Source organism: Taeniopygia guttata, chromosome 6, assembly GCF_048771995.1.
Source record: "Taeniopygia guttata chromosome 6, bTaeGut7.mat, whole genome shotgun sequence".
Classification (NCBI taxonomy): Eukaryota; Metazoa; Chordata; class Aves; order Passeriformes; family Estrildidae; genus Taeniopygia; species Taeniopygia guttata.
Window position 1 is genome coordinate 16,031,420 of NC_133031.1, and position 23,636 is coordinate 16,055,055.

At 37.0% G+C, this 23,636-nt stretch overlaps 1 protein-coding gene across 11 annotated transcripts in view; it reads right to left on the reverse strand.

Moving 5' to 3' along the window:
• Positions 1-23,636, reverse strand: part of KAT6B (lysine acetyltransferase 6B) — a 107,786-nt gene that overhangs the window by 73,803 nt on the left and 10,347 nt on the right. Inside the window, exon 3 of one of the 11 annotated variants that reach the window (XM_072931019.1) lies at positions 2,743-2,818. The exons of the other annotated variants lie outside the window; for them this stretch is intronic. Coding sequence (XP_072787120.1) covers positions 2,743-2,818 — 76 coding nt within the window. The remainder of the gene's footprint in view (positions 1-2,742; positions 2,819-23,636) is intronic. 11 annotated transcript variants of the gene reach the window in all.

Sequence of the window (23,636 nt, forward strand, 5' to 3'; positions counted from 1 at the left end):
AGGACAGCAAATTAAATGGAGAAGCAACAAAAATTCAAAGGTATTTCTCTAATCTACATATGCAATACATATGTAAATTTAAAACATTTTAATCCCAACCACTGGAAAGCATACCACTCTTACTACAAGTCTACAACTTCTGGAGAGCCTGCAAATCAAAAATCTCACCATACACTTCTCAGGCAAGAATAATATTTTGTACTTGTATTACATGAGATCTAGGAGGATGTGGGCAGTTGTATATACAAGAGATTCCAGCTTAGTCTCTTGCAAATACATGCCAAACAGTGCAACCAAAGCAAAACCCACTCACTGGGCTATTTTGTTGTTGTTGCTACAGACTGAATACAAAAAGCCCCACACAAAAATACAAGGTTAAAAGGGCTTAAATTTGACTCCACAATCATCTTATTAAATAAAAATCAAGCAATTCCTAGCTGTATTGCATCTTTTATTAAGGCACACAAACAGAAAAAATGTGTGGTTTGAAACCAGTTTTGTGTAATGGCAACAAGCTGGGAGAGAAGAGGTCAGAAAGGCCAGAAATATCGCACCAAAGAAATGAAAGCATTGTTCCTCATTACGTCTATCTTGGCAAGCTAATTGCATGTAACATGTAGATCCTGCTTTTAAACAAGATGGTGAAATCTGTTTCTGTTGCTATAAAAGCAGAAAAACAACACTAAAGATTTCTCTCTTTTTCCTAGCTATGAAATAGCCCATAAACCCATGAGATTTTGGAAGTACTTAGTTTTACACCAAGAAACATTAACTTAACCTAGAATCTTGGACATTTATGAATAGTTCATTCCTCAGCACAACACATCTAGTGAAATCAGCTTCTGACTGGATTATCTATCTTCACTACCTCCTCAGCTCCACATTCTCAAAATATCTCTCATGCTCACACTTAGAACCCCAGTATTCTTCCTCCTTGCTATTTGCCCTGGATCTCCATCTTACCGAGAACGAACATGTGCCACATAGAATCCAGTATCATATATTAATTCTTTATCTGGCTACTACTTCTACCATTATGTGAAATACCAAACAAAGATGAAGCTAGAGCTGCCGTCCCTCCTCTTTCAGCAGTAATGCTTCAAAAGACATCTACTTGCTACTCTCAATTTTCATAAAACCTAGTAGTCATTTTTGCTTGAGTAGAAGTTAACTGTATGATCTGGCCATTAAGTTCAACTTCACTGAGGGAAGATGGGCAAAGTACATCTGACTGACACTGATGCAGCTGCAAAGTAACTGCAAACTGCTTTCTGTTGTGTTCTTTTTTTTTTTTCTTTAATGTAGGAAAGCAGAAGGTAAATTAGCAAGCAGATATCCTTAACAAATGTACCGTTTTCCCTCTCAGTGGAACTGTCGCTCCAATACCACTACTACTTCTGTATATTGGACCAGCCTCAGCTTAAGCACCTCTACCCATTCCAGCAGTATGTATCCAAGATGGATGCATTTCAGAATAAACTAGCACTGTTGAAAGAAGCATAGAAACTAGACAGTTTCCATCCATAAAAAACCTGTCAATCTGCCACAACACTGAAATTACAATTTTTTTTCCTCCTGCTTATGGGATAATGGGGAGGCGGTTCAATCACATCCAATGCAAGTAAGCCTGAGTTGAAGTATCTGTCCTATTAGCAAAATTAGTTGCTACCTCTTGGGTCTTAGAAGCAGCCACATCTGTCCCCATGACTCAAGCAGGAATAAACAGACAGCTACCTGTAAGTTCCCAGACCCTACCAAGAAAATAAGACAACAGAAGAAACCTGCCAGCTTGCTACGGTATCACTGCAATAGGCCTGGGAAATGTATATTTAGCACATACAGCAAGTGCAGCACATGGAGTTTCCTTAAATGTGTTTATCAGGTGGCTTCAGATACATTCTAAGAAATCAAACCAGGAATGACTATGTTAGAGGGCATTGCCTGCACATACGTCCTGTGCCACAGGGAATCAATAGGCCAGACTGTTGAAACTTACAAGACCATGAAATTACCCTGATTAAGCCTAAAGTGGACACCTGCTCTTAAAGAACTGACGGAGACTCCCTGTCATTTACATAAGCCTGCAAGCAGCCAAGATAACCTCCCACAGTAAAGGGCCTGAACCGTATTTCCAGTAGTTCTCTGGAGCTGAAAGGCACCACATCATTGGCCTTCCAGGGTAAAACCATGCAACAATAAAGTGCCAAAATGCTGCTAGCTAACATTTCTACAGCCAAAGCAGAATCTGAAGATCCACAAAAGCACAGAATGCAGCTGAAGTCTTGCCAGAGGTTTCTAATACTAACATACTGCTGACAGGCATTTTCTGTCACTGATGTCTGTACTCGAGCTGCAGTTTTAGTAGAAACACAAGCTTTGGAAGAAACAGGCTACTGCACAAAACAGTGATGACAGATCAGAGAAGCAATCTCAACATTTCTTGAACTTGACAAATCATGATCAAGCTCTCAAAATATAGACACAATTAAAAACCCTAAAGATAACATGTCAATAAAATGAGTAAGTAGTAGGTGAAAGAACACTTATTTTAGAATTTGTTTCCCTTTTTTCACCCACATAAGTCAAAGACCAGAAACAACTACCTTCAGCAAGGTCTGAACAGTTATTTCCTTTTTAATGCCTTTGCAAAAGAATGGTGACTGAAGAAACGACCATGTGTTGGATCCACACTGAGGCATCAGTCAGTATTACTGTAATTCTTTATAATGCTTTCAAGCTTACCCTGATCCGTTGCTTGATTCTAGAACAGAAGTGTTGAATGCATGCATCCATACGTATCATGTTTATCAACTGCATCCTAGGAATATGAAGAAAGCTGTAATATAACAACCTACACCAATAGAAAATTTATTACATTTAAGCTATAATTACCTTACTGAATTTGTGAATAAAAGCTGTATTTTGGTAGAATGAGAAAAAGGGATTTTAATGAATTATTGTTTTGTTCGGCATAGTGAAGCACATTTGTTACAGCATGTGGAAGCTTTCTTGTAAGCAGATGCATGTACTTTCAAGCTATATTAATATTCTTTAGCAACAAACAGACAATATTTTACAACACAGTAAGTGTTGTAAGGGTAGCTATATTTCAGAATAAAAATTGTTTCAAACTAATTCTGATTTTAGTATTGTTATTTCAAATACAGAGTTTCTGGGATAACTACGACACATGGTAAACCAGACCGTCAAACTGTCAAATCTGTTTTAACAGCAGCGAATTTTAACAGCAGCGCAGCTCTGCCCAGCCAATCTTTAGGAAATCTAATAATTTTATTAAGTCTTTGAATATATACCTGGAATTAGGGAAATATGGATCCTGATGTTTTTCCTCTCATTTCATTCCCAGCTTTGTGACTACATTTAATTAATAAGAACTGCTCCCTTGTCTCGGTACTACATACCCTGTTTTATTTACACCTCAGACACTATGCTGAAACCTACCTTGATACTCACAGCTTATCTTCCTTCTACTTCATTGCCACCTCTTTTCACAAAATTTTAGCTGATACAGTGACACTTGTTCACAAACATCAAAGCCTTTTTCCCCCCCACCTCTCCCTGGCCCATTCTTTTTAAAAACACGCCAAAGAAATACTGTTGCAAGAACAAGCAGGGGAAGAGGCAAAATAAAAAACACCACACAAACACCAACAACAATCAAAAGCTTGAAAAAGTATTCAATTTGCCTTAAACTGATGCAAGCTCCGACTTTACTGAGTCCAAACCAATATACAGCACTCCAGAAACAGAGCTTCCTAACCCTAAGAAAAGTTCTGGCAAGAGATGAGCTACAGTGCAGCAATTGCCAGAAACATGTAATAAAAGAATGCTGAAGACATTCAAATAAAGTAGGTATCTTCTAGAATTCCTTTTTAAACTATAATCTAGGACTAGCAACTCTAATACAAAATTTATTTTGCTCTTTATTTCATTTTTATTACTTTATCTGATTAACGTCTTTTTAAGAGCAGATACCAAGTTTTTCCACTGCAATAAAAAGCAATCCTGGCCAAGAAAAGATTTGCCCATTAGCCGCATTATCTCCACAAAGACAGCAGCCTTATTAAATTACAACTGTTTGAACAAGGTCAAGCACTCAGGGTTTAATTCAAAGTGTTTCCAGGTATAATGCTGTCAGGTCAACTTAAACAAGCCAACAGAGGCTTTGAGCTTGATTAAATATTAAAACAGAATCTTTCACATCTGTTTTTACCCAAGGATGAAATTACTGTACATCACTTCAACCAGCTCATTAATACACTAAACACATATCTTGCCTCAAAAGGTTACAGGAATATCATATAATGCTTTCAGTGTGCCTGCAGTGAAACCTACACAACTCAGCTACAAGTGAGGTCACTGCATACTTTAGCAGGATGTCAACATTTTAAAAAAAAATGTGAGAGGTAATCAGTTAGTCATAGATACATTTTAGATTAAAAGATGGGAGCCTCCAGTGTAGCTAAAGCGGTTGCCTTTGATCTAAACCTTTTAAATGTTCATCTTATTTGACAGATAACTTGATAACAGACACAAAACAAAGTTTGAGTCAATAGTAATTATTTTTCAATCTGGAGGGCTGTTATGCCCAACTAGAAATCTGCTTAAAAAAAAAAACAAAAACGCACAGCACAATTTTTAATTGAAATATAAAGAGGTCTATCAGGATCATCTATTTCAACACCTATCATTTCTAACCATTCTTTGATGGCACGTTTGAGCATGGGAGAAGAGAATGCATTTGAGGTTCTTTGACAATGATAAACACACAGTATTAACTACTCCACATGGCATCTGCAGCCCTTTAAAACACAACAAAAAAAATAGATACTCCCCTAGCATTATCTTTGTATGAGACAGGAGACATTAGTCAAATCATGTTTCCTGACTGCAATCCATAAAAAGCAGAGACAAATGAAAGTCATCTATTTAGAGCAACAGATGTACAAGACAGGACTTGGAAGGGAAGCTATGGGAAGTGTTTTGCATCTAGACCATGCTTATCCCAGAGAGAAAATGGTCTCTGTATTTGTATATGCTGAAACTGAACTTAAACACCACTTGTAAAAAAATAAAATTAAAAATAAAACTAGCAAATTTGCCACAAAGCATTCAAATCTACTAAACAGTCTTAACAGCGCACTCTTAGGGCAGGGCAGGAGGAAAACTACTTGAATATATAAGTTCTAACATAATTATCAGAAGAAATCCCAACACCTCTGAAAGCCCCAGCATCTCTTTGAGGATTCAGAACTATATATTTTAAGCACTGCTAATAAGGCGTGAGGTAATTTGTTTAAGACAAAATAAAATTCCAATACAACACACTCTTCTACCACCCACTAATTTACACTTGAACAATATAATTAACTAAACCAAACTATGCTTAATGTAAAGTCAATAAATTCTTTTTTGGCAGTTGACACAAAAATCTACTGGGAATTACACACTTGAGAAAATTAATCATTATAACACACTGGTTCAATGCACATCTGTATTGAAATAATTTGGTCTTTTATTCACTTTATTTGTAGTTGGGTTTAAAGCAGTAAATTTGATAGAAGCAGGCCTCATTAAACTGATCTAGTTCAAACTGCTTTTCGTTAAGCTTGGTGTATTTGAACAAAGTCAGAAAAGATTAATTTCCTTTAAAACAATTGTGCATTATTGCAAGCAGCCCAAACAAACTAAGACCATTAATACATAATATAATAAAGACATTTGCATCTGATCTGAGAAAAGGCCAACATTAATGATCTGTTTGCTTTCAATACATTTTCTTGAGGCACAGATACTCCTTTCTTACTGCCCACAGAACCTCACACAGACAAATAGATGGGAGACCACCAAAATAAAGCATCTAGAAGCTCAGCCTATTATGACAACCTCACAGCTTCCTGCTTTGAGAGTTATGTTTAATACTTTCAACACACACATAATTTAGCACTGTGGCTCCCAGATTTAGTTAGATTGGAAATCAGCAGCAGCAACAGGTGGCTGATGCAAAGACACCACATCCATGTGCTGGGGAAACCTGTGCTGAATTACCTGACTGCACAGAAGTGACAGATCCAGCTAAGAGAATTATACCAACACCCCTCTCTACATGAATTAAAAACCAGCAGCAACTCTGCAAAAGGTGGCAGCAATCACAGCTCCACATGTAACTACCAGGACACTCTGAGCAGTTCAGGAGTTTGAGCATGTCCCCAGCTAGAAGCCTTCACCCCAGTCTCTTTCAGGACAGGGCGTGGTATCACTGCATATTACCACAGGAGCCCTAATGTCAGCATAACACACTATAGGAACATCTGTCAAAACAGAGACAGTTACACTAAAAAGGGTGTAAAGATGTGCAGGAACTCAAGAGCATAATGGTAATCACTTCCACACATATTTACCTTCCTATTCTGTTCGAGTGACATGGCAGACAGGACGTTCTATGCCAAGGAACTGCTTACTCTCAAGTAGGCACATAAGCAAAATCCTAGATGATACAAATAAGCTGATCTCTCTAGAGATTTTTATTTTCTCCAAGTACACACATATTCCAGATAAAATAGAATATTTTTGTGATTTCAAGAGATGAAGAACTTTTCAAATTAAGTTTTGACCTTCCCAAGACAACACTGGGCCCTATCCTATCCCTCTGCTTTCACCACATGTAGCTCATGCCTCTGTGTCCACTCCTTTGGAAACAGAAACATGTACCTGTGTAATTTCAGCCTTACCATGCCGTACAGTACAATACTTATTCTATAACTGAGTTGTAAGTAGCAGTCACATGTTAAACTAGGGTGGGAATGAAGAGGGAGATAACCTAGCATAAAATAAAAATGTATTCTTAGAAATTAAAAAAATATAAAGGCACAAAAACCCCCACTCAACCTGAGCCCTTATCAAAGTTTTCCCATTCTTCAAAACAAAAAAGTACCACCTTCCAAGGCTATTTAATTACACTACTTTCTAAACAATCCCAGTTATTACTACAGTACTAGACCAAAAGGAAGAGAGGACATAAATAGCTTGCACTTCTCATGACCTTTAACTTTCCACAAGACTTAGTCTGATATACTTCTATGGTTCCAGGATCTGAATTGGGATTTAAGTATCTAGAAATCCTTGCCCACCTCCAAAAATAAACATCACAGGGTTATTTCAAGGGATGTTCAGGTGACTACCACTTTTTCCATAAACAAGCACAAAACAAGCACAGTAGTGCAAAGATAATTCCTTAAGCTCCTACAACTAAAAGGAGAACCCAAAGGGACCAGAATGGCTCTACTACTGAGTTTCTCCCACTCCTCATATAAATTGGTCATAAAATTACCTCACGGGCGACAAATCCACTAACACTGCATTTTTCTAGTGATTTCAGAAAGCATCAAACTTATCAGTACCGAAGTTCTGGTTTACTACAGTTAGACATGTTGCCATGACATTTGATACAGCAACCCACATCTTTTGGCCCAAGTATCTGAAGCTGGCTGCAGCTAGTACCAAGCTACTCAATTAACTTGAAAAGACAGGTCAAAGCCTCAACACTGCTAAGTGGCTGACAGTACCTGCAGAAAGTAAGCTCCTCTTAGTAACAAACATTACCATTACAAAGTTTACAGCAGAGACAGTATTTTCTTCTTTCACCTTTCTTTCATTCCCTGTAGTCTTCTGGGTTTCTCTTCTACCCCCACTCAACCTTGCACCTCATTTTTCTATTTTTAAAATCAAAATCTTTCAATCTTCACAAAACAGTGAGGTTGGTAAATCACTGTATAAATGAGGGTGGCACAAATAAAACATATTGTATATATAAATTTGTGAATGAATGTTTAAAAGTAGAGTACCTCAAGGCAAATAAAAATCACTTCCAAGAAGAAAAGAAAATTGTCTTCCCTGGAAGCTGTTTAAAACTGCTCCATTTAAACTGCTGTTTAAAACTCCAATCTAACTAAATCTGGGAGCCACACTGCTCAGGAATTCCATCAATTCCTGAATTGCTACTGCTAAGTGGCATTAGAATATAAAATCATACTCTACAGTTTTCTCCTCCTGAGATTTACAGTTAAATGATAAGAAAAATACTTCCTGGTTAAATTGGACAGATAATGCAATACAGCTTTTATCAAACCAATAAATACATTATAATATACAAGCCTCTGGCCCTAAGAGACTTCCTTCTCCAGGTGCTGGCAGTCTATAAATTAGCTCATTTGTAGCACAGAAAAGCTCCATAATTAGTACCTAGTTTATCATTAAAACCTTCCATTCAGTGTATGATGCCACAGACTACTGAGTCTGGCTCTCATTTACACACTCAATTATTTTCAGGCATCCCAGTACAGTTGATCCCATTAGTTCCTATATAATTGACCAACTTCAACTGCTGCACTTCTTCTCTTGTAAATACAAAGCATATTGTAGATGACAGGATCATAGTTATCACTCTTAAAATTCCACATAATATACAGTTTAAATTTGACAAAGCTTAAGATGCTTTGCCCTGTAGCCAGAAAAAGTTTGATTTAAAAGGCACTGTACAGTAATTAAATTTAAACCACAGAATTACTTAAAGTACCAGACTCATTGACTGGTAGAGCTTTTATTGCAATAGATTAGACTCATTACTTAAGAGTCTGAAAAGCAGTTGAACATCATTTACCTCTGGTACTAGAAATTAATGCACTTACTTTTGATTACAGCTGCAAATGTGACACACAGATAGCAGCTCTGTAGATCCAGGCACACCAGATAGCCCCATGGACCAATGGAAGTGCCCTAGCTGACTCAAATAACACCTTGTGACCAACATGCTAGATCCTCCTAAATTCTTCTGGCAAAACCTAGGATGCATGCTCTTAGAATTTCTTTTAGCCAAATATCTTGAAATGGCAACCCCCTGTAAGGCAGGTATGTAAAATAATGGGCAACTCAGTAAAGTACCTAATTTCATATAGCCAGGAGAAACCCTGAGATGCTTTCACCTATTTCTGTAAAAATCATTATATCCAAGAAAAAGATCTGAGAAAATACCTTATTTAGTATAAAAACATCTTCCAAGTCTAAAAGCCAAGAAGTGCTTTCTTACTGGCCCTCAAACATATCAAGAATGCTCTTAATGACCATTAATGAATCTAATGATTCATAAATCAAAGGAGAACATAGTATTAGAAAAGGCAGGACTCAACAGCCTGAAACTGTACCATGAAGGAGTGCTTAGCCCTGCAAGCCAAAGGGCAAAGGAAAAAGGCAAAGTTTTTGAAATTTAACATGTTGTGCTGCTGTACATACACATGGAAAACAACTTTCATAGGAAGTAGTATTTTCCCCCTCCCACCTCTATCCTTTATTCTATATAATGAAAATAAAAACTCCTTTTATGTTTTTTCCACACCTTCCTTGGAATTTAATGGACAATACCTGCTAATTGCATTATACAGCTTTTTATTGTGGATTTAGGGTTTTGTTAATACCATTTGCACATCAGGTATATTCACAGTGGCTTGGAATTTCAGATAATTTCAAAGATTTTTCTTTGCATTAACTAAGAGCAACAAAAAACCCAATCCCAAAACACGAGAAAAAGCAACAAAGTAGCTTCCTGTTAGGAGACAAAAAATTCTGCCCTTTAGTTGTTGCACTTCTAATGTGTTACCTGTAAACCCTGCCAGCCAGGACAGAAAAACCTGCTAGCACTCAGGCCATTTTCCTCCAGAGCAAATGTATTTTATCAAGGATAACACACTAGCCAAATGACTCCAGAAGCTTTCACAGGTAGATTACCACCAGTAGTGATGACATTTGGAAAGCTGTCTTGGTCATCTGGTGCTGTGGTTGCACTGTCTGAAGCATTTTTTCCAACAAAGCCACATGATCCATGGGGAAAAGGTAAAGAGAGAAATAGGAAAGATTCTACCTCAAAACCTGTAGATAATTTAGGTTTTGATTTGGCATTCCTGTTTTACACCATTAAAGATACTTCAGGTTTTCAACACACAAAGAAATGCAAATAATGTAGGTCACTGTGGACCTTGCACGAAGATGTGTACCAACCAAATTCAGGAAAAGAAAATCAAGACAAACACCTCACTCCTTCCTGCAAGATACAACAGCATAGCAGTACAACAGAGCTGCACAGCACATTGTCTTTTCCTTCAAGCCCAATATTTTACCACTTAAACTATTTTATCATTTATCAGTGTACCAATGATGACATATTTGCAAAGTAAACCTGTAGCAAAGCCTTACAGCAAAAGAACAATAATCATATGGAATTACAATTTCAGTATGCTCTAATTAATTTCACTTTGTGGTGGAATGTTGGGCAAAAAATAGGAAGTCTGTAGCATTCCATTAAAAATATTAGAATATTTCTGTTCAAGACAAAAGCTCAAACAAACCAACCTCAGACATGGATCAGGCAGCGAGTGAGGCTAGTCTTTGGAGTCCTGTAATTAGTGACCACAAAAGGAATTCCAAGTTCTTTATGAACATACATTAGCTACATTTACATATTAATAAAGCTGAGGATAGCAGTATGGTCCACTGTATAGAAAGGTTACTTTCCAACTTGTATCATGGAGTCAGGATCTTCTTAAATCAGTTACACTTCAGACATTAAACAGAAGAAAACTGCAGTACTACAGAAGTGCTTCTGCAGCATAAATGAGGCTACTCAATTCCAACTAATGTGCTATTAACAAAATTCCATAATTATTTGTTTGCAGAACAGTGCTTGCCTGTAATCTAGGTAAGAACCTTTCCATCTTCAAACAGAGCATCTGCATCATACCTCTCAAGATAGAATCTTCTCCCAAGTCAGAATAATTAAACATTAAATTAAGCTCTTAAAAATTGTCTTCACTGCATTCACTCCGTCTTTTGATTCTACTCTAATGGATTATCCCTAACTTAGTCAGAATTTAATCCAGTGTTACAAATCATGACCAAAGAAAGATTATTTTAATCCAGCTATAAAAGCTTGAGCTCTTGAGCTAACACACTAGATAGACTATTCTGAAGCTTCACCTGTGTTACTATACTAGCACTGCAGATTTTGAAGCACAAAAAACCATGGGAAGGGACTGATGAGTCCTGATTTTAGACATTGGAAACATAAACAGCATGTTAAGCCTGCATTTTCTACTCAATTTTACATGTGTGTGTCAAAATATACACACACGTAGCAGGGCCTCAAACCAGCTATGTTTTTGAGCTGTGTGAACTGATGGTGGAAGGCAGATAGGTGCATGGGAAAAGGTAGAGCAAATAAAACAGGTGAAAAAAAAAAAAGCATTTTTTTACTCCTTCAGCAGATGAACAGTCCAACACTTCCCATATATGTGTCTCATTTTCCCAAATTATTGTAGGCTAAATATAAAAATATTAAACTCTGCAAAAGAACCTAATAGAGATTATTGCTTGACAGAAAACAGCATGAACTATACCGTGTCCTATACCACAATGACAAACTCAAATCATAGTTGGCTTTTTCCTTCCCCTAATTTGAGCAAACCACAAAACCTATGTTAAGATTTTATCAGTTAAGGTTCCCTCATGGGAAAAGTTCATAAACAGATGTACACAAAATCACTGTTCAGTTTCAAGTCTCCACAGTAGTCACAAGTTTAGAAGAATGAAACCTGTGCATTTTGACACAATATTTGGACTTCTTCCATCACTTGAGGTATTTGCATTAGTGACTTCCTAATTAACACTCTTGAGAAGCATTCAAAGCAAAACAAAAGTAACAAAAAAACCCCACAGTATACTGTTTTTACTGATATTGGTATCACCTAGGAAGTACAGAGTCCAAATACAAACTGGTAATTTGGGCAAACTAACCCAGAGAATGTAGCTAAATTGTATGCCATGTGAACAGCTTTTATACAGATTACGCATTACTGCCTCTTACTTTCATAACAGGACACTTGCCAGTACCCTCAATGGAAGCTGCTAAGGAAGTATTGACTGTAGATTTTCCCTCAAGCTGTACACTGAGGAAGCTAAACAACCAACACTATTCATAAAAAAATACCTTCCATTTACTTCTGCTAAACTGGCATAAAATATATTTTTTAAAAATCAAAACAAAACCCTTCTGTTTTTTGCTATTGTTTTCACTAAGTGAGTTATCTGTTCTAGATTATGCTACTCTTGGACAAGACTGAAAAAAGCACATCTAAGAAACAAAACCACAAGCATAGAGCATAAATACCAAACCTCTCTTCCGTGGTACTAACCACACTGGGAATAAGTGCTGATGGTATAAGCTGGATCAAATAGAGCTACCAAAATTTTTGTAGACTAATTATTTACTGATTTGTGAATACAAATGTGTTAAAACTGCAAATAAAATATAAACATTACTTTTTTGTAGCACTAAATTAAAAACTCTTAGGAAAAGTGATACTTTTACTTGTATATACAAGTCAGCATATCAAGAGAGTACAGCAGAACAAATGCAACTTCACAGAGCTCTTAACAAGCAAGAGGTGCTGCCTTAGTTTGAAAGGCAGGTCTAAGTCATGCTTCCCCGTTGCTGTTTTGTTTGTATCAAAACACTTGTCATTGTACCTCTGCTAATATCAGCCCCAATTAAGAATTTAATTATTCCGTTACTGGCTTTATAGTCTAACAGCTCTCTGTCAATGAAGAGTGATGTATGCTAATATGCAATATTCCCTGAGGTACCTCCTCCCAGTGAAACTCCTTCCAAGAAAACAGTTTAAATTTAAAATTACAAACTCAAGGGTTTTTTCTCCAACTGTAGCATTTTGCACTATTTTACTGAAAAGCTATCCAAAATAAAGCAGTCTTTAATACAGACCTTAAAAAGAGCAGAGGTGAAGGGGACTGCTAGATCATATAACTGAGTTCCAAGTTGTTGCAAGTATGCACAAAGCTTATCTGAGCCATTTTGGGCTGGACTGTAACAGCAGCGAGGAACAGCAGTGCTATAACCCAGGCTGTGTCAGAAGCTGCCATTTCCAACTCTAATACTGGAATCTGTACTTTGGAAGTCATCATGCAACCTGCCTTATAATCATATTTATCTCCAGTGAGGCCACAATCCCTCACAAGTGAAAGACACCACTGCAGGAGCTATCATATTTTGATCTGCTTTGCCTGAAGAAAGAATTAATATCAGTTTACCTTAGTCATGTAATATATTCTATGGAAGGTTGCTAAGAGATTAAAGACTTTATTTTCATATATAATATTATGCAATAGTTAGTTTTAACACTGAAGCTATCTTAGAGATGCTAAGTAGACCATTCTTTAAAGCTAGGACAACATCTCAGGTTTTTATATAATTAACTTTCAAAATACAAACAAGGTGACAAAAACCTTTGTTTGATATGAAGCAGAGGTAGAAAGGAATTATTGAAAATGTACTGGAGTTAGATGTCAGCATTTCAGTAAACTAAAAGGCAGAGGAAAAAAAATCCATAAAAACTCCACTAGGTACAAGAGAAGAGCAATTTCTTCAGAAGTTATTTTGAACATTTATGATGGAATGTATTTCACTAAGTATTTTAGCACTGTTTTCAGAAATGGAAACCAATTTGCTTACTAGGGCAAAAATATATTGGAGGTAATGAAACCAATATGAAGTTGATTCCGTTTTACATAATTCCAAAGATGTATCATTTGACTGTGGTATTTCTACAGCAGCAAAAAAAAACATTTCCTGGGTATGAGAATATCATATCCCACTGTGTTACAGCTTTACGTAACAAAATTCATTTAACAGATTCATTTCTAAATTCTGTACCCCAAATACTGATTTTTAATCAGCTTTTCCATTATAATCCTAGCATTCGAACAGAATTTCTAGTTTTTGAACAATATAATTTCTACATATGCAGCCCAACAACACTTCATGAGACTGCATGGAAGATGGTCAACTGTTTATTGGTCAAAGTCTAATCCGTGTATGATGTGGGCTGAAAGGAAACCTAAGAACCCTGTAGAACATCATATACTTGATAAAATAAATGAACCTCCAAAGCATTCAGGAATGAAGTCAAAGTCACACTTAAACAGGGCAGGGAAGATGAACCTAAACTGGATCTGAAAAACATTTTTCTATAACATGCATTAGATACCAACCCTTAAGCATAGGGTCTATATGAAGAAGCCTTCTATATAGCAAGGTACATAAGCACATATAGCTGACAGAACAATACCTTATTTGATTTATATTATACCTGCTGAATTTATGAAGCAATTGAAATATTTTCACAACAACTCGCTTTCTGATCCTTACAAAACAGTTTTCTTGGACAAAGCTATACTGATCTGAAGACCTTGATTGTTTTATGAAAAAGTGCATAAACACTAACAATCCAGAAATGTTTTCTGCAATCCAAGTACTTTAGGAATGCTACAGTTCCTTCCCCAATCCCTTTCCAAAATCATTCTAGAAACTAAATACTTCAAATTTTGAAAACTGTCCTTAATAAAATTCTCTGTACTAATTTGTTTTCTAAAGGATGAGGAAAAGAAGTCTACATGGAAGCTTTAACACGACAGTGAACTATGATCTTTAAATATACTTGCATAGATTAGGTGAACACTCAAATGTAATCCAAAGTAAATGTATTTATTAACTTGATAATCATCAGACTGCTTAAACTATATTTGAGGGAAGTCTAATAAAGCAGAAACAAGAGCTTCTCCCCTCCACAGCACTTGAAGAAAGGCAGAGCTTTCAAAGTTTGAAAAGATCAATAAGCATGTGGTGACAACAAAATTGAAAAGCTCAGTCTAGTTAAAATGTTGAACACTTACCAATCTAATAAGATACCAACACTTAAAAGGTAGTACAAAATAAGAAATTCTTACAGTAGTCCAATGCTCAGTACCTGTAACAGGACTAAACACCTTTTAGCATAATCTTTGTACTCACTAAATCCAGAATGCAACAGTAGAGCAGCTGCTCAGTGCCTGCTCTGCAGAATTCAATGAACGACAAAAGGTTACCTTAATTCAATGAGATAATCAGCACACATTTACCCTCTACCAAGAGCTTTCCAACCATCTGCAAGGCGGCAGAGCTGACTGCCTATAAAACAACTGGTAGCACGCTGACATGTCCCCACATCGCTCATGTCAATGAAAATTTATCTCTTAGCAACAGCTAAAAGAAGCTGAACTTCCAGAAATATTTTAGATGCATCACGAGCCAGCAATTTCTTCACAAGTGATTTTGATTACTGCTGATCTCCAAACAGATGTCTACTCTAATTGGTAAAATTTATTAAATACATATCTTAAATAAGAAAAAGTCAAGTTGTCGTGCCCTAAGAAAGCAATAACAATGGGACTCATTCTATCTGTGAACATAAAAGACAAAAGCTAACCTTATTTGAAGCTGCTGGTCTCACAGTATCAGTAACAGTGAAGTAAACATGTATGTGTTATGTAGAAAGGAAGGAATTTGCTATTAAGGTTGCCGTAAGAAATGGAAAGCTAAGACAGAAATCCACTAAAACAAAGATGAATATTTTTGACAGGAAAGCAAAATAAAGAGATTCAATGTTAATACTACTTAGCTACTAAAACTATTTTATGATTCCCTTCCCTGCTACATGGGAACAAATACAAAATTTGAAGGCATTAATATTTACAAGTAAATTCCATACAAAACCTCTGATAAAATTAGAAATACTCTTGTTTTAGCAAAAATAATTTGCATTAGCAAAACATGAAGCAAATTAGAATTTTAGCACCAGACGAATATCAGGAAATGGAAAGAGCTTGTTCTCAGCTATATTACAAGCTCTTGTCTAGAAAACAAGTCATGCAGAAGCCTCTTCAAAATATATCCTAAGACAATACCAAGAAAGAAACAACATAAGTCTTTCAGATTCTGGTTCATGTTAGCAGATAATGAGCAGTTTTGCTTTCTTCCATCACTACTATTTTCCAGAAGACATAAAACAAAAACTGTCAATCCTAGGCTGAATAAAGCCACATTTATTTATTTGAATTCAGTCAGAATTGAGCTATCATACTGAATTCACAGCAGTAGGAAGCTGGGAACACAGAGGAAGATTCCTGTGGTGGTTTATTAATCCAAATAAAAGAGTCCTACCACCCATCTCGTGTTGAGATCAGAAAAGGCTCTTGCAACTCACCAATGAAAGACTGAAAACATGCCCGTAAGAATAGCAGCTAGTCACTGGTTTTTAAACACGGTGCACAAATTTATAAAGCAAAATCAACTGCCCATTGTCACAAAACTCCAAATGGCAAAGCACAGAACTTACTGAACACAAGTACCAACCATTTCCTTCCTTAAGTGTATGGCAGACAAGAAGTCAAGTGACCCAACAAGAACAACTCTTTGACTAAGCCACAGAGCAAGTCACTGGTTTCCAAGAGAACATAAGCTCCAATACTTGTGAATGTAGCTAAAACACATATATCCAGGCACAGTAACAGACCATCGTATCGGCACTTAGCACATGCTGTTACTTTAAGAACCCATCCAGCATGTGGTTTGAGTAATTTCTTGACTGATTTATCAATAAATTTCAGACCTTCAGAAAACATCTGTAACATACAAAAGCCTGCTTTGCTAGATCAGCAGAATGCATGCCAAACATATAAAAATAAGTACATTTGGTTTACTATACAATTTTTCAATATTAAAGCAGATTAATATTTGCATAACAGCATAAATAACTTTTTTGTGACATTCAGTCTTTACAACTGGATAAAGAGGAAAGGGAAGAGAGCTAGACAGTTCAAGACAGAGTAAAAATATTCAGATCAGAAAATACCATGTTTATGTATAACCCCATTGTTTATTACATTAACCTCTGTGTTTATATTTATAAACTGATAATCAAATACTTACTTGCAGGAGTCAATGCACTGTCCTCTTCCTCTACCATTAAGATTCTTGTTAAACCAACTCCTGCAGCAGGAATACTGACATTCAGAGGTCAAGAGAGAAAAATCTAAGTAGGACATGAAAGCTGAGTATCCTTAAATTTGGAATAGAAGGGAGTGATACAGCAGCCTTCAAAAGCACAGAACTTTTTAACTAGCTACTATTAAGTTCAGTGATCATAACAGAGCTTACTTTGGTCTTAAGAATTTTTTCAGGCTCAAACATTGACTTTTTCATCATCCATTTAACTATATTTTTGTATAATGTCTTTTCTAATTACTACTCATTATCCCACTAATGTTAAGCATTTTAAAGAATTCCACACTGCTTGCAAGTGAGGTATTATCACATTTTTACCAATCAGGTTGCTCAGGACGTTGCCTATCCAGCTCTGGTCACCTCTGAGGACGGGGATTCTGTAGCTACTCTAAGTCCCTGCTCCATGTCTCTCTATCCTCATTTTAAAGGATTTTCTCCTTCATCTATCTGCAATTTCCCCTTCATCTATCTGCAATTTCCCTTGATGCAACTTATGCCAGTCACTTCTCAATACTTTGCCATTTAAAAAACAGCCGTCTCCATCTTCACTATAATCACCCAATACATAGTTCTGAAAAAGGTGCCTGAACACAACAGTCCCACACCTCTATGGCAATTTTGTCTTGACTGTACTAATTTCAACTGTTATGTGTAAATACTTCCTGCTGCCTAGGGAAGCGTTGGCATCACTGTCCCTGGAAACATTCACCAAATATGCACATGCAGCCCTTAGGAACATGGCTTAATAGCAGTGCTAGGTTAACAGTTGGACGCGCTGATCTTTGAGGTCTTTTCCACCCTAAATAATTCTATTATTCTACTTATTCATTAGTTAAGAACTGCCTGTGCTCTATGTCTGAAACACAGGTGCCACTGACATTTGTCTTTTATTGAGCCAAATGCAAACCCTGCTAGTTAGTGTTGCCATGGATACATGGACATTACATAAAAATTAGTTCTTAAAACTACAGCACTCATCAGCATCATTTTGGAAAAAAAACACATGTGAAATTGAAGCCAACTTCAAAATACCACCAGTGATGAAATTAACTCCTGGAGAGCATGTGGAAAATGTGTGACAAATTCACCACAGCTTAAGCTAGCTCTGCTTCTATTCCGCAATGAGGAAACATCAGCCATGCCTACCAGACACCTCTGCTGAGATCATACATAGCTTTTTTTCCTGCGCCAGAAACCCGTTTGTAATTAGAACCAGAAGTCTCAAGCCTATGCCACCAAGAACTGCTTTAATTGGTAACTTTTGGACTGTACCACCACAACCACGAGGGGAGAAAAATGGGACTCTGCCCCTCTTGATCCAAAAAACTTGACAAAACAGAAATTCCTGCATATTTGTAGCTAGGACTGCGGTGACAAGGCATAAGAGCAGACAATCTACAAGTCTGCAGTTTCCCTCACCACATGGGATTTTTCCTTATGTAACATCTTATCTACAGCACAACCCAGAGTCAAAATAATCCCCACAAACCTGGAACTAAGCCCAGCAGCCCTGGAGTTGCTTGCACAGGCATCCCTGTAACAGGTCACACCCATTCAATTCAAGAAGGCTGGTGGTGCCTGTAAATTCAAAACGTTAAGCTCTTCACAAAGAACCTGGAGAGGAAAAAAAGCCCAGAGAAAAATCCACCACCAGTAATAATATTCCTCAATGAGGAATACAAGCAGATTGGGAAAAACAACCATAAATACAAGTAATTTTACAACTGAAGTAAATCACACTAGTTTAAAAGTTGATTTGTCTCTTACCAGTTTACCACAAAGAACAGCAGTGGATCTGTCAGCTAACTGATGCCTGATCCGACATGCCACCATGTTCAAAATTCTACAGCCATCATCTGAGCCCTAATACTGTTGTTCCAGTACTGCACACAGCAGCACTCCATCCACTTGGCTCCATACTTTCCTAGTGTCCTGGCTAGAAACAGGCCCTCAAATCATGGGTCTGTCCTTACACCCAGGCAAATACAGTGCTGAACACAAAGAACCAAGCTGATAACAGGACCATAAATGGATTCAAAGTTGTAAAGAAAAATTTAGAGTTTTTGCCAGTTGAGTATTTTCTTAATGCTAGCTGGAAATTCTTTCAAAAGTGAGAAACTTACGCTATTTCCAACTACCAAATTGGAAAACTGTAGTTGATTAGCAGTTAACCTATACCTGATATGTTTCTTGACAAAAAAAAAAATAACATGTCAAAAATAGCAGACAACTTCAACTGCAAGTTATAATGATTTTTCATCACATTTTACAATAAAGTTCCTGCAGCAATAAGAAACAACATGGAATTGCTATCACATTTCAACTGACACAGAAAAAATACCTGAGTCAAGACCATCGTTATTGTATGCTCATTGAGGAGAAAAGACGCTTTGAACAGATAAGAAAACAGCACTGAGAAATTATGCTATATAGCTCTCCTTATTTCTAAAGCAGCCTTCTGGTATTTCTGTTTTAGAAGTAATTTTGATGAAGGAGATATCTGTGCATTAACTAGTTGAAGAAAAATTAGTCTGGGAGGAAAAATGCAAAGAGTAAAACCTCTAAGCACAGTTTAGAAATCCAATGTCACTCCCAGTTAAGACAGAGGAGTTCACAGAAAATAGCATAGATGAATAAACATCAATAGAATTGCTGGAACTACACAGGATTTCTTTAACTCACTGCTGTCACTTTCAATACAGGACTCATCACAGAACCCCACACCAATTAATTTTGAAGGGAAACAAGAATCAAATTTCAGCACACCTTAGGATTAAGCAGCTTGTAGTATAAGGTTTGGAATCACTCCTTGAAATAAATAAGAACCACGTGCATATCATGCAGAACATCTAGCTTGGGGGGAAAAAACCAATGAGTAGGGTCTTCCCTCACAGATCGATAGGCTACTGTAAATATGACTCTATTTGCAGAAACTAATTCGCATCAGAAATTGAAAACTAACACCCTGCCTTATGAAGGAATAGACCAATCTAATTCAGGAAATAGCAGTATTTAACTTACTTCCCACTGTACAATTCAAGAAAACTTTTACAAATATGCCTCTTGGGTTGGTCTAAATGTGTTGAATTGTAAAACACAAAAATAAGCCCCCAAAGCCAAATATATCCATCTATACAGTGGTATGAGTTGCTTCTCCACAATATGGGATGATGAGAAGTTTCCACTTCAATTTCTGGTAAGCTCCAGTATCTCAGGAGTTAAAAGGCTCTACATGTTCCCTTGGCTTATGCACAGAGTTGGCACTTTTAGCATTTCAGAAGCTACAGGAACAGAAAGACAAAACAAAACAAAAGCATAAACCACCCCACACACAAAACAAAACCCCCAAAATAAAGCAAGCAACAACAACAAAACCTACCAAAAATATTCCAAATCCAAAACCTAAACACCCCAAAATGCAAGAGCAGCAGAACCTAGCAATCATCCCAGAACTTTCAGGACCAGATCTACACACATTAAGGTGCAAGCCACCCTTCCAGGAAATAAAGGTAACTTGTGAACTGATATAATGAGAAACACAAACATGATGAGACTTCATGTTTGCCAAGTAATGCCAAGATTCCTCAGTATTTTGTCACCATGAGGATGTTATGAGGAGAGAAACAAAGGTTGCACCTTAGCACAACAGTATTTTATGGACTGACAAAGCTCAAACCTAGATTTCCTTTTTATTTCCCTGTGTACAGTCACTTCAATTGTAGCACTGCAGACACACTATAGAAACCTTCCCATCACTGTATTTGGGTGCTCAGACTCACCCTCAGAAGCCCAAACACCACATAAAGACAGCTCCCAAAGTTCAGCATTACGAATATACCCATATGTGTAAATCTGCAAAACACCTTGTGTATTAGTTTTTGCCTCCCTTTTCTGTTTCTGCACAGTGAAAAGTCTAAAGGATAGAAGCAACAAGAAATCTCAACCAACACTGTCTTGCTGCCTACTCACAGGAAGGCAGGAAGCTTAAAAACTGAGCAAGGAGGAGCCTGAATGCCAAAAAAGCAATTCGCTATAGATTGGCCCTTTGCCTGAAAGACAGAAGGAGGAACACCCAGTGTCTGCACTGGCACAAGATACATACCAGAAAACTGAAATTCAACCCATGCCAAGTTACACTTTGGAAAGCTAAATGTACATAGGCCAGTGAAAACAAAATTAGATAGGAGTTCAGGGTAAGAAAAATTAATAAAACAAGTTTGGTTTTGCATGAAAGTCAGCTTAGAAAGACAAACTGAAAGTGAAAGAGAGATTAGTAAATTTTTTTATGCCAAGAATCAGATGAAAATCACAGTTGCTGAGCTGTTCAACAGAGCATTGAGGAGAACCAACATCAAGCCATCTCCATTTGAACATTATCTTTGAAGTTTAAGTACTAATTATTCTGAACATAGCAAAGATTAAACTGCTGAGATACACTATGCATTCCCATAGCCCTCTGATAATGTTACAATGGCCACTCCATCTTCATCTTTAAAAGCTCAATTTATCCTTTTAAATTATATCTAAAAATAAGCAAATAAAGGCCTACAGCCTACAAATAGGCTTTGAGTTTATAGTCACACAGCAGTTGTGCTCAGGAGATGGCTAACTCCCAAGACTTACTAGGTTTCAGGCAGCTCCAAAACTGCAGAACCTTCCTAGTGCTTATCCAAGTGGCAATGAAAACAGAAAACATCAGCAATATTGCCATTCTACAACTGACACCATTAAACTTCTTAAAACTAACCATAAGTTTTAAATACCACTTTGCTGCATTTCCAGAAGGGCATTTTAATGTTTCGAAGGCTTATTGAAAAGCTAAGTATCACTCAATTTTCCTCTCTCTTCACACCCTTCCGTACTATGTAACCAGTTTTTACACTGCATTTTCTGGTTAACATATTCATACAGCCCTTTTCAAGAAATGCTTGGTGAGAAAAGGTGTGAAGCAAAAGGGAGGGTATCTATGAACGATACTCTTGAGCATAAGGAAGAGTACATAAGAGCAGTTAAATTGTTTAAATATGCACTGCAACATAGTGAATATCAAACTGCTGCACAAGAGAATGAATTATTTTTCTGCTTTCTTGTGTGTGTAGTTTTTTTCGCTTTGTTGTTTCTTTATTTGAGGATGATTTTTTTCTGGGTGTTTTTTTTTTTTTTTTTCCCCAGGACATAAGACACTACAGGTCTTCATCCTGAAGATGTTTTCAGTCTTCCTTCACTCTTAAGGCAGCTCTACCTCTGGCTGGATGCTGTCCTTCACAAACCCAGTTAACACTACACCAGGCACCTTTTGAAGTGCATTGATTCAAGTTACCTGTCCAGACATCAAGTGAGCATTTCCCTCAATGCCACCAGAATACTTCAGGTAACTGAAAAGTCCTTTATATAATATATACAACTCATGACACTTACAATATACCACCTAGACACCATATAGCTGCCAAAAGTTCCTGACCTTCCACAACAAGATCTATCTTCCATGAACCTTGTATCTCTTCATTCAGAGATGGAAAAGCAACCCTCCACACACACAGGAATGGAAAGGGATAGAGGAGGGGGAAATTTAAACAGCTGCACTGCATGCTTTCTCTTGCTGCAACTCAAGAATTGATATCACTTTGCGCAACTCCAGAAAAGTTGGGATAACACTTGAAACACCATTTTTATACAAATCCTTTCTTCCAGGCCTATGGATAACAAGAGGAAACATGGCTGCTTACATATTTCTGTAACTAACTGCAGCTATTTCTAAATTGAACGAAAACAAGAGAATGGTATCTAGTTGAATTGGATCGCCCAGTCAATAGGGATGAGAAAAGCAGCTCCACAGCATACTGCTAAGACAAAATGTTTAGCACTTCCAGCTCCCTGTTCCAAGTATTCATAGAATGCAAACCACTCAACACTCCTGTCACATAGTCAAGGCTCCAGGTCTGCAAAACTAAATTCCATGACACTGCATTTCAACAGTATTTATCTTCGCAGTGCACTGCATACTCAGATGCTTTAGGTGGGTGCTTGAAGCAAGCAAACAAAAACAGAAATCCCAAAACCAAACAACCAAAACCAAACAACCAAAAAAAACTCCAAACAAGCCAACAACAACCCACACACAACACAACCACCTTGCCCCACACAGGCCATACTGTATCTCTTCTGATCACCTTTCACTCAGGAAGAAAGGTTTAGAGTCTGCATTTGGTATTGTGAGTGTGAATGTACAGACTGACAGAGAGCTCTAATGCACTTCCAATGGAACAAGTCTTCTGTCCCATCCTGATGAGATGCTAATTATGCATTACAGAAAGAAAAACAATAAAAATTACTCAAACTTCCACAATCATCAAGACAGATTTCTGTGCATCCTTACATTTGTTCTTTTCCTCTAGAAAAGTTAACAAAATACATACTAGAACATCACCTCTAGTATTTGAAAATAAAAAGACCCAAAACAAATATACAAAATCAGCCACTCCAACAGAAATCATCTCTTCCTTGTACTAGGTATAGAAAGTGCCAAAGAAACTTTAAAATATGCCAATCTTATCAAACATTAGCCATTCCCAACATTTATTGTATTAATTTCAATAAATCTTTACATGCCCCATACTGTCACTTAAATGCTTCTTAAAAATAGCCTAACAGTTTTTGTGCAATGTCAAACTGC